General features: G+C 29.1%; 3 protein-coding genes across 3 annotated transcripts in view; all 3 read right to left on the minus strand.

Annotated features, from left to right (window-relative positions):
• The window catches only part of LOC100207705 (uncharacterized), an 8,628-nt gene extending 4,542 nt beyond the window's left edge, over positions 1-4,086 (minus strand). The window contains exon 1 of the mRNA XM_065805278.1: positions 3,854-4,086. Within this exon, the coding sequence (XP_065661350.1) occupies positions 3,854-4,039 (186 nt within the window). The 5' untranslated portion in view covers positions 4,040-4,086. The remainder of the gene's footprint in view (positions 1-3,853) is intronic.
• A 1,340-nt stretch (positions 4,087-5,426) lies between these two features.
• Positions 5,427-8,455, minus strand: LOC100204113 (transforming growth factor-beta receptor-associated protein 1). The gene is made up of 2 exons (XM_065805277.1): positions 8,228-8,455; positions 5,427-8,149 (listed from the first exon to the last, which is right to left on the minus strand). The coding sequence occupies exon 2, from the start codon at positions 8,028-8,030 to the stop codon at positions 5,478-5,480; it is 2,553 nt and encodes an 850-aa protein (XP_065661349.1). The 5' UTR covers positions 8,031-8,149; positions 8,228-8,455; the 3' UTR covers positions 5,427-5,477.
• Positions 8,456-11,088: 2,633 nt separating this feature from the next.
• LOC136085393 (uncharacterized) lies at positions 11,089-11,871 on the minus strand. The gene has a single exon (XM_065806697.1). It carries the CDS (start codon positions 11,869-11,871, stop codon positions 11,089-11,091), a length of 783 nt encoding a protein of 260 aa, XP_065662769.1.
• Between the last annotated feature and the right edge of the window lie 266 nt (positions 11,872-12,137).

Genomic DNA, 12,137 nt, shown 5'->3' on the forward strand with positions numbered 1-12,137 from the left:
TGATCCTGAACAAGAGAGAGAGAGGGCAACATGGTGGACAAAGAAACATACTGTATCTGCATGAACGCAAATGTTCTTTTGCATTAGACATGAAACTCATCAACATATTGTTGGGAATTTCGGTATTATATAATCCAAATTTATTTTGGTATTATATAATCCAAACTTATACTTTTTACATTACTTGAACACATATGCATGCACTACTTGATAAAATCAAGGATACTTATATAAATTATTTTAGGCTCACAAAGGAAAATATTCCTGCGTCTGTTGTGAAGGTACATCAACTATTGCTGCTAGAGATCTCAAAACTTTGAGATCTTTAGATGATTATTATATACTATATTATAAGGCTGGATTGCCACACAGAAGAATTCAGGACAAGGTGATTTTAATAAACATATATTGAAGATCTTTATAAAGCTTTACTTTAAAAAATTCTATATTTTGTCAGACTTTAATAAATATTATTTTTACATAGAATATTGTGAAGCCATGCTTGATCAAGGAAGAAGACAAGTCTAAGTTGGTGTAAGATGTTATACCTTTGTCAGAACTTCACATGCTGATGGGGCTTATAAATCATGTCATCATCTCTAACTAAATTGACAATCTGTTACCAGTAGAGCCACTACTTTGATTAGAACCTCTGCAAAAGTTCCGCATGGTAGTTCAAGGAACGTTTGGAAACAGTTTGGATCCAAATTACAAAAACAAAATTCAGACATTTACGCAATCTTACATGGTTACCCAAGAATACAGAAGGAGGTTGGATATAAAATGTTCCTTTTAGCTTCTAATAATGTCTGCCGTTGTCTGCCCGAGTCAGGGTTGGCAAAAACCCGGATTTTTGAGCAAAACTCCAACCCAACTGGGTTTATAGATGGGTTTTTTGGGTTTTTGCTAAAGTTTGGTATATATCTTTAGTAACAAAGTTTGATTAATTTAAAAGCTATTTTTCAATTTTTACAGGTATATCGCCATATTGTCTTGTTTTATTTTACAGGTATATTTTCTTATACAAGAAGCTTAACTATTAATCAGATTGCATTTTTTTCTAATAAAAAGCTTTAAATAATTTCTAATAAAAAGCTTTTTCTAATAAAAATTTTTAAAAAGAGTTATCTTTTTAGTTAAATTTAAAGTATAAGTAAATTATACGTCTCCAACATGCCAAAGTATCATTCAGGGAGAAGAAATAAGGCTAGTGAGTGGAATTAAGTGATCATATAAAGTGATCAACCAAATAGATCATAATTAAAAAAATAGAGAAAGTTAAGATCCATTTGGATAAATGCAGAAGAAAGAAATAATGAACTGCTAATAATTTTGGTGAAGTATTAAGCATTATATAAGTTTTAGAGTCAAGGCCATCTGCAACATCTGCAGGATTAAATAAGTCTAACCAGTTAGATGATGAGCAAGATTGTTGACATTTTATTAGTGATTATTCTTATTTGTCAATTGTTCAGTTGACTGAAATGACGATGCAACAGCAAACATCCATTTCTAAATTTGTTACTACAATAACAAGTAATCAAAAGGATGAACTGGAATTGCAAGTTGAAAGATTTTTTTTTCAGCAACTATATCATTCAACGTAGCAAAAAATCTTGAATTTACCAAGCTGCTTAAAAAACTTAGACCTGAATACACTGCGAAGGATGCAATCAAAATTGCTAAAGAAACATTCAATAAAGATGTAAATGCTAGATGTTTAGCTGTTTTATTTAATGTATCTTTATATATATATATATATATATATATATATATATATATATATATATATATATATATATATATATATATATATATATATATATATATATATATATATATATATATATATATATACATATATATATATATATATATATATATATATATATATATATATATATATATTTCGATCTTCTCGTCACACAGTTGATTTGCTACCAGTAATACTCGATAGGTTTTATTGTGCATTAGATAAAGGTGGAGAGGTTAAGGCCATTGCTTTTCATATTTCTAAACTTTTGATAAAGTTTGGCATGCTGATCTTCTCCATAAGCTTTCTTCTTACAGTGTATCTGGTAACATCTTTAAGATTATTGAGTCCTTCCTTTCCAATCGTAGTATAAAAGTTGTCCTCGATGAACAGTACTTTTCTTCTTATTATGTAACTTCAGGGGTTCCTCAAGGTTTAACCCTTGGCCCTATACTCTTTTAATTTACACTAATAATCTTCCAGATATTCTCACATCTAAGGCGGCATTGTTTGCTGATGATACTACCATTTATTCTTGTCGTGATAAGAAGCCAACACTCTCTGATTGCTTGGAGGGGGCATTTGAGCTTGAAAAGGATCTCACTTCTGCTACAGCATGGGGCTTACAGTGGCTGGTGAACTTCAATTCAGATAAAACTCAATTTTTTAGCCAATCGTTATCGCAATAATTTAGATCTTCCCATATTTATGAATGGGAATGCACTCGATGAGTCATCTACCCTTTATCTTCTAGGATTAACTCTTACTTCCGATCTTTCTTGGAAACCATATATCAAATCCGTTGCAAAACTAGCATCTGCTAAGGTTGCATCCCTTTATTGAGCTTGACACTTTCTTACTCCGTATTTTATTCTCTATCTCTATAAATCTCAAAACCAGCCTTGTATGGAATACTGTTGACATACCTGGGGCGGATCTTCTAATGAAAGATCTGCCCAAAAAAATCTTTTAGACAAAAACGCATTGTAAACATAGTTAGACCTGCTCTTGCAGCCAACCTTCAACTATTATTACGTAATGTTGCTTCTCTTTCTCTTTTCTACAAATACTATAATGGACACTACTCTAAAGAGCTAGCGTCTCTTGTGCCATCTACATCTACATTCTTGTGTTACTCGTCATTCAATTAAGTCTCATTTTTTTTCTGTGACTGTTCCTAAGTGCTCCAAAAACAGTTATTCACCTAATAATTTTCCTTGATCACCAGTTCTTTGGAATTCGCTTCCTTTATCTTGTTTTCCTGATTCATATAATTTGCAATCTTTTAAGTCATCCGTCAATCGTTATCTTGCTCCAAAATCTTTATCTTTTCTCTTCCAGTAACTTCCAACTCTAACTAGCGGTTGCTTGCAGCCTTATTGGAAGCAAAGATGTTAAAAAAAAAAAAGTTGAGATTTGGCAAAACCTCATACCTAATGAAAAATTGGCTTTGTACAAAGATATTTTAAAAAGGGTTTAAGAATGCAATCGTTCCATGTCATTTTCTGGCCAATATAACAGTTCCAAAATATGAAGGTAACTAAACAATTGTAAATTGTAAATCTGATCAAATTTAAATAAAAACAGATGTAAAATTTTCATTTAAGTTTACTACACATAACTTTACTTATTTACTTAGGAAGAACAAGACAAGGTTTCTTTGATGATTCTAGTTATAACAAAAATTATCCTACAGGTTCTACTTCTGCTTGCATATACGGTCTTTTGAAAATACACAAATTAAGATATTTTGATCATGATATGTGCTTCTAACCTATTACAGCATCTATCGGTACTTATAAGTAGATTTATTATCCTATTAATTATGTCTGAATATGTTGTAGATTATAGATGGGCTGATAATTTGAAAATGCTTGTCATCAGAAATATATAGATTAGGAGTATTAGGCATTTTTTAAGAATATTTTTTTACAATAAAGACTACCTATTAATATAAAAATTACTGATATAAAGTGTAATAATGTAAAAATGTACTGATATAATATTATCTGTTTTTTAATGATATAAAATTCATTAAAAAACAGATACTAATTTACGAAGAAAATTGATGTAAAAATAACCATTTTAAAGAAAACAAACCTTTTTCTCATTTCTTTGATTTTCTATGGTTTTAAAAAGAACTTTAGCAGCTTTTTGACATACATCACACTTGATAAAAGGAAGATCTTCAACAATTGGTAGAATAGGAGATTTATTTGGCATCTGACTGATACCAAATCCAAGATGTATAAGAAGATATGCTGTACAGATTTCTATACCAATCATCTGTAAATAAACTATTTTGATATACAGTAATCGAAATTTATTAAATTTGGGTGCAGTAAACAATTATTTATATATTATATTTATTTATTTAATATATAATATATTTTTATTTGTATCTAAAGTTAAATATTTTAACAAAAAACAAAAATATTTGATGAAAAATATAGCCCTAATCATAACCCTGCCCCAATCCAAATTAGATAAGATACAGATTCATCATATACAATTTTAAAGAAAATTTAAACTGATATCTATAGAATCCATTTCAACTAATATGAAAATGCCTAAAGTAATATTTCTAACAAAACGGTATACTATACACATAAAGATTTGATTTTTAAGTAAATGCTGTTTTTACTTATTTTTTATATACTTTTAACACACGGATAATTTTAATTTCACCTTCCTTATATTATTTTGCCACAACAGAATCAGGAAACATAGAACTCACGAACTGTTTTTTGTTGACATAACTATAACTACCATTTACATCATGTTAAGCTTACATAATTTCCGAGCAATCTGAAATGTGGACATTGGAAAATTCAACATCAGAGAGTTTGACTGAACTGCTTTTGTTTTTATAATGAAAATTGGTATATTTTTTAATATGTTTTTAAATTATAAATGGTTGTAGAATATATACTTAAATTAACCTACCAAAAATTTTTAAACAGTAATAAATTTTAAATAAATTAAATTTTTATAAATAATAAATTTTATACGCAGTAATAACTAATAAAATTTGATTTAAAATTTTAAAAACGAAACTGAACTAACCAATTTTTTTATTTTTGCATAAATATTTAATATATATATATATATATATATATATATATATATATATATATATATATATATATATATATATATGCACAAATTCACAATCTGACATCATACTAATTTAAGGAGCTGTGAGGGCTTCAGTATAAACTTTCAGTTGATATATATCAACTTAAAGTTAAGATCAGGGCAGATATTATCTAGGTAAGAAGAATTTGTATTAGCGCAAAAAAAAAATCTTTTTTTCTTTTTTTGAAAAAACAACCTAGACTTTTACTAATTTTTTCAAATGTCTACTTTAATCTAAACATTCATACAAAAAAGAGAAAAAAAACAATAATAAAAGAATAACATTTTTTTGCTGTAATAAATGTTATTCATACTACCTGAGCAAATCTAAACCTTTCTACGTATGTAAATCCATGCTGACAAAGCTTTGACTTATTTAAACATGTTGCTTTAATAATTTTATTACTAATTAGAACTTTTAAATTAAAAGCAACTTTTTTTTTCAAATTAAATCAGAAATTAAAGCATTACTGAAAAATACATTAAATCATTTAAACTTTACAAAACAATATTAAAGTCATAAAGAATACTATGATTCAAAAAAATTTTTGGTTACTTTAATCAAAAATTAAATTTTTTTAAATATTCATTTAAAATTTATTTTAGTTGCTGGACATATATATTTATCTTTACAACAATGAGGATGAAAACCTTTTTTATTAGGATAACATACTAATATAGGTTCAGTATAGGGGCGCAAGCAAAAGTCACAACATGAATCTTCTGTCATTTTAAAATATCCAGATTGTAAAGAAATATTAGAAAATTTGGTTTTTAAATAATGCAGACTGTACAGTCTTGACTCTATTTTTGCTTTTCTTCCTTTCCATAACATTTCTCGCAGAGTTCCAGACAAAAAAGGTTGAATTAATCCCACTGACCAATCTTCTGGTAAAATTTTCAAGACAGAAACCGAATTGAACTCAGCTCGTCTTTTATTAAGTAGTTGGATTGTTGGCTCTACAAGATGTTCAGCTCTAACACCATCCTCGTTTTCAACAGGATTCAAGTAAACATTAAGAAGCATATGAAAAAGATGTTGTTTGAAAACGTTATCTTTATTTACAGAAATAATGTCACAGTATCGCTCTGCAGCAACAAAATCTTTTAGTTTGTATACTAAAATTTTCATGGCTTTATCATGTTGACCAAGTTTTCCATAGAGAATAGCACTTTCATGGTACAAAGGATATTCAGATATTTTATGAAGTAAAGTAGATATTTTGTATCTAGAAGAAGATTCTAGTAAATTTTGAAGTCTTTTCCTTTCATGATTTATTTCATTTATTTGATTATTCTTATTTAAAAGTTCTAAAACATGGTCTATATACATACCTGCTAAATGGGTGTGAAATACCTCTTCGTCAATTTTCTTATCTATAACTAGATACTCTAAATACACTTGAAGTGCAATAGGAAACTTATGTAAAAAATTAAAAACTTGAACATGGCTGAAAATGTCTCGATTAATAAAAACTTTTACAGCTAAGGTTTCATTGTTATCTAACAACCACTTGATGTTGTTCCATATTAGCTCTGTGTTATCTACACTTAACAAATAGTCAATAATACACGACATACCAGTGTATTTATCATCATGAAGTTTATTATTTTGAAGTTTGTTCCATATGTCCATAGCTTTCTGTGGTTGTTTTAGATACACAAAATAGAAAGCCATACATTGAAACTGATTATACTTTTGGAGCCAAGACAAGGTTTCTTCAACAAAAGCATTATTTTCTTTTGAAAGAAATTCAAATAGAGAAGGATGATCAAACTCTATATAAACCTTAGCAAGTGCAGTATCAATCTCAAAACTTAAATCACTGTGATGTTTTCTGACAACTTCTAAATATTTTAAAAGTAATAACTTAGATTCTTTCAATGCAGTTTGACTATTTTTTACAACAAACATTATATCTGGAATTGAATGATATAAAGGTTTTGAAGGAATATAAGTTGTGTTTCTTGGCATAATATCAGGATACAACACTATAAGTTCACGAGGATCCATAAAGCTCTCAACAAACAACTTGTATGCTTTTTCAAAGTTATTTTCCAAAAAATATATAAATGCAGCTTGAATTTGGATTTGCTTATCAAAATTAGGTGGACATTGTTTGAATTTTTTAGCAACTTGGAGTAAATCAAATGCTTCTTCCACACGATTGTTATCAATTAGCAGTTGTATTTGTTTACTCAAGGGAACAGCAATAAAAGCCATTACAGATTTTTGCGTTGCAATGTAAACATCACCATTGTAATCATTAATAAAAACTCCACCGGTAAAAAGCATGGTTTGTTTCTGTTTTTGGTCAATTAGATTATGTATAGTAACAGTATTATTGCCTAAAACCAAAATATATGGATAACTACATGCAACTGACAAAATACTGTCTGACCACGCCAAAGGTTGGTGTAATGAAAGACCATCAGCTGTAACAATCATACCCATTGTATCTGTCGGCCCATTCAGCAAAAATTCTTGGAATCCAATACATTTAACTAATGGTAAAACATATCCTTTTTCAAAAATAAACAACTCTTGGATAGCATATTTTATATAATTAATTAAATAATATTGGTTGTCAAGAACAGTACAAACAGTTTGAGCATCAATAGACAGTGCTAAAGGAATACCTGGAAGATTAACTTCCTTTAAAACAAATACTTTGTCTTTTGAAAAAGTAACAACTTGAATTGTTTTCTTTTTGGTTCCTAAACATATTTGTGTTTCATCAGGATTAAAACTTTGCGGGTTTTTGTTTTTTGCCATAACTGTTATTCCTTTAAAAATCTCCTTATTTGAATTATTTCTGAATTCTAAACCGATCATAGAGACAGCATAAACTTTACTTTCACAAAGCACAAGTAATTGACACGCAGGAAAACATGCTATTAACTGCTCAATTGGTTTTTGAAAACCAAGGTGTTTGTGCCTTTGAAGCTTGCTAATAAATGTTGCTTTATTTGATGGAGAAATTCCTTTTTCAAAGGCGAAATGCGATAAGAAGCAGTCAGAAGTTCCGATATAAAGGTTATTTGCAGAAACATCTAGACAAGATATTGTACCTTTTACTTTATCGCCAAAATTACTTTGTTCGATAACGTTTGTTACCTCAAATGCTTTAAAACTCATCTAAAATAATGATTATATGAATGTTCTTCACACAATTCGTTTTTAAATATGATGTACAGTATAATAACTAATGGCAATGATGTACAGAAAAATAGCTCATGCCAATTGTGTTTGGTTTGCTATAAAAACAATATAAAAAAAGTTATGACTATCGTTACATTTAACCTATAACGTACGTAATACTTTAACAGTGTTACTTTGGTTACTTTGGCTAGTGGGTTAACTTTGGCCGATAAGATTACATTATCATGTGTAAATAAGCTTCTTCATACTTTTAAAAGTAAAAATATTTATGGCACATAATCATTAAGGATTATTTTAGCTTTGGCTGTCAGAGTTAAATACTCATAACTTTGTATTCACTTTGTACTATAAAAAGTAAATATATTGATGGTATATATTCGTTTAAATATTAAGTGTCATATGAAAAGAATTATTGATTATTAAAGATTTATGTAACATGCCCGGGGGTGGGAGTCTATTTATATTGTAAATGGTTTGTTCAAACCACCCCATTTTTCATAAGAAATAAAACTTTAAAAAAAAATCTTTAAATTATTATTTTTATGCAATATAAGTTATAGTATAAATACTAAATAGTAAATGATACCTTACATTACTAACTATAATAATCAGGGTTAATACACGGGTTTCAAAGGAGGGGGGCGCACCATCATTGATTTCTAAAAAAGTCCTCTATACTAGAGTTGTTAACCGGAATGTTTCGTACAATTCCGGAAAAATAAAATTTTTTTCGGAAGGATATTGAGAATAAGGAATTTTCTTTTTTCGTACCGAATTTTACGAAACAAAAAAAACCGCCGATGTTCATTTCGCAAATGCTTCTTAAGGCGGCTTTCCACGGAGCGAACTAATTCGCGCGAAGCGAATATTTTCGCCGAGAATATTTCTGAGCATGCGCACAAAGATTTTTTTTATCGTTAGACGAAAAATTTCTCTTCGCAAAATAGTTGGATCGACTTCTACTTTTTTTGTAGCGAATTTTTTCGCTTGAAGAAAGGGCCAATCAGAACCTTTGAAATAAGCAAATATTCACATTCGGCATGTAAAAAAACAAACACAACAAAATTATAATGGCCGACAATAGTAACACGTTTATTCAGTGGTTTAAAGAAAGAAATGTTAACGTTGATTTATTGGAAACTTTATTAAATGCTTCTCAAAATGAAGTTGCAATCACGAATGAAGAAGTATTTGGTGAAGTAGACGAAAATGAAGAGAATGAAAGCGATAATTGTATGCCTGTTGAATTCGATATAGATAATTTTCTATAAGCTGTTCGTGAGCTTCCAAGCTTATGGGATGTTAATCATCGCACATACAAAGACAGATTAGTGAAATTAAATGCGTGGAAAAAACTTGCATTGAAATTTTGTAAAGAAGAGGACTTCCTTCAGAAAAAGTTAAAAAATCTGAAAGACACACTAAAAAAATGTTTAGATAAACGTAACCGTATGACTAGATCAGGAGCAGCAGCCTCAAACTTACCAAAATGTAAGTTTTTTGATCAAATGGCATTTTTACATGAAAAAAGTGCGAACAAACCAGCGGATTCTAATGTAGATGTTGTTCCAGATTTTGCTTCACCGTCATTTCACTCACAGTGTAGTATTTTACCATTAAGTCCAAGTGTCAGTAGTTGTAGCAGTGAATTAATTATAACTGAAAATTGAAAAAGATTAAGCTGTACAAGACCATCCATTCCAAAAAAAGCACGGATCAAAAATCAAAATGATGAGTCATTGTTACAATTGTCACAATCATTAGTAGAGTGTGACAAGATGATAAAAAAGTCAATGGAAGATGTCGAGGAAGATGAAACAACCCTATTTTGTCGAAGCCTTATTCCAATTATGAAAGAACTTCCAATAAAAGAAAACAGACGGGCCATGATAAAGATAAGAACACTTCTTTTCAACATGAAATATATATATTATACATATAAATATATACATATAAATATATATTATATATATATATATAAATATATATATGTATATATATATATATATATAAATATATATATATATATATAAATATATATATATATATATATATATATATATATATATATATATATATATATATATATTATATTATAATTTACTCTAAAAGTCTTTTTATCATATCAGTTGTTAACATTACTAACTTTGTCTTAATAAAATATCAGAATATAAAGTGTTGTAATGTTTTGACAAATAGTTGATAGCAACTACCCTTAAAATACATGGTTTACTATGGAGACTTTTTACCTTAAATTTATTTTTTTAAATCTACTTATGTATTTTATATTTGCTTTTCACCTAAATGTGAAAGTAGATTTTAAAAAAGATTTTTTTAAAATCTACTTTTATATATTTTATATTTGCTAATGCCTTATTTTTATCTGTGTTACAGATACAAATAAAATAAATTATACGTAATAACATTCAAATGAATTTCTAAATGTTTATCAAGAGTATTAACATATATATTTAAATCTAGAAACTTTATGGAAATTATAGAAATTTACAGAAATTCTAGAATGTTTTAGAACTTTAAAAAAAAAATAAGAATTGACGTGTTAACAGTTTTTTAAAGCGATTTCTTTATGATTTTCTATTTACTAAGTCTAATTGCCATTCGAGTTCACCTTCTGGTGAATTGAAGTATTCTTTAAAGTCATCTCTAACTTGCTTTGCATCTTTTGAGTAGTTGTTAGAACCTGATGACAGTGGTTGCAGTGCAGCAGAACATGAATTATCTTGCCTCCAATCATCTGGTCTAAACCCAGCAGGATCGTCGATATCAGTGTAATTTGTGGGGCAGTAGAGATAATTGTTTGCTGACCTTTTTTTCATTAGAAAGTTGTGTAAGGCTACAATCGCTTGTGTAATTAAAATTAATTTTTCGAGATTAGCAATAATGGGTCTGCGAAATATTCGAAAACGTGATGTAGCAATACCAAATGTATTTTCTATAACCCTTCTGGCTCTTGAAAGTCTGTAATTAAATATTTTTTGTTTTAAAAGAATGTTTTGCTTGGGATATGGTTTCATCATATGCCTTTTTCAACCAAAAGCATCGTCAAAACTAAAACGTACGGTAGTATTTTATCTGACTTACCAATTTTTTCTGGATTAGGAATATTCAATTTATTATTTTCAATTGCATAACCAAGACTGCAGTTATTAAAAACACTACCATCACTCTGTCTTCCAGAGTCACCAATGTCTACCATAGTAAATTCGTATTTATCATTACAAACAGCTAGAAGAACTATGCTATGCATTTTCTTATAGTTAAAATACTCTGATCCGCTATTATGAGGAGCTTGCATAACAATGTGCTTGCCATCTATTGCACCTATAGCATGCGGAAAATTCCACATATTTTCAAATTCTTTTGCAATTGTTTTCCATTCTTGTTTTTCTGATGGAACGTGAGGATAGTTTCTCTCTTTCAATGAACTCCAAATAGCAGCACACGTTTCACTAATAATCCTACTGATAGTAGAAGCGCTGATTCTGTAACTTGCAGCAATAGTACACTGAGCATCACCTGTTACAAGGAATCTAAGTGTTACGGCCAACCTTTCACTAGGACTAACAGGGTCTCTCATGGTAGTTCTCTGTTTTACAATGACAGGTGCTACGAACGAAAGCAACTCTTCGTAAGTTGTTGGAGACATACGAAAATACTTAAAAAAATATTCCTGGTCGTGTAAACGTAAATCCTGTGCTAACAAATGAAACTCTCCTTTCTGTAGGCGTTCGGCATAAACTTTTCTTACCCAAAATCGTTTTTTATTCTTTTCTTTTTCTCTTTTCATTTGCATCATATTTAAAATAATTAATTTTCTTCGAACTAACAACAATCTTCTTTTCATCAACATGTTTTCCAAAAAGCGCGCTAAAAGTTACGCTAAATTTACGTGGAAATTAAAATTCTGGTTCAGCGAAAAATTAGACACGAATTAATTCGCTTCGCGCGAATTAATTCGCTCCGTGGAAAGCCGCCTTTACGAAATGTTGTCTTCCGCAAGTTGAAATACGAAACAAAACTATTTTGCAACGTACGAAAATAGGGCTTACGGAAGTCGCACTT

The sequence above is a fragment of the Hydra vulgaris genome, chromosome 09, assembly GCF_038396675.1.
Source record: "Hydra vulgaris chromosome 09, alternate assembly HydraT2T_AEP".
NCBI classification, from domain to species: domain Eukaryota; kingdom Metazoa; phylum Cnidaria; class Hydrozoa; order Anthoathecata; family Hydridae; genus Hydra; species Hydra vulgaris.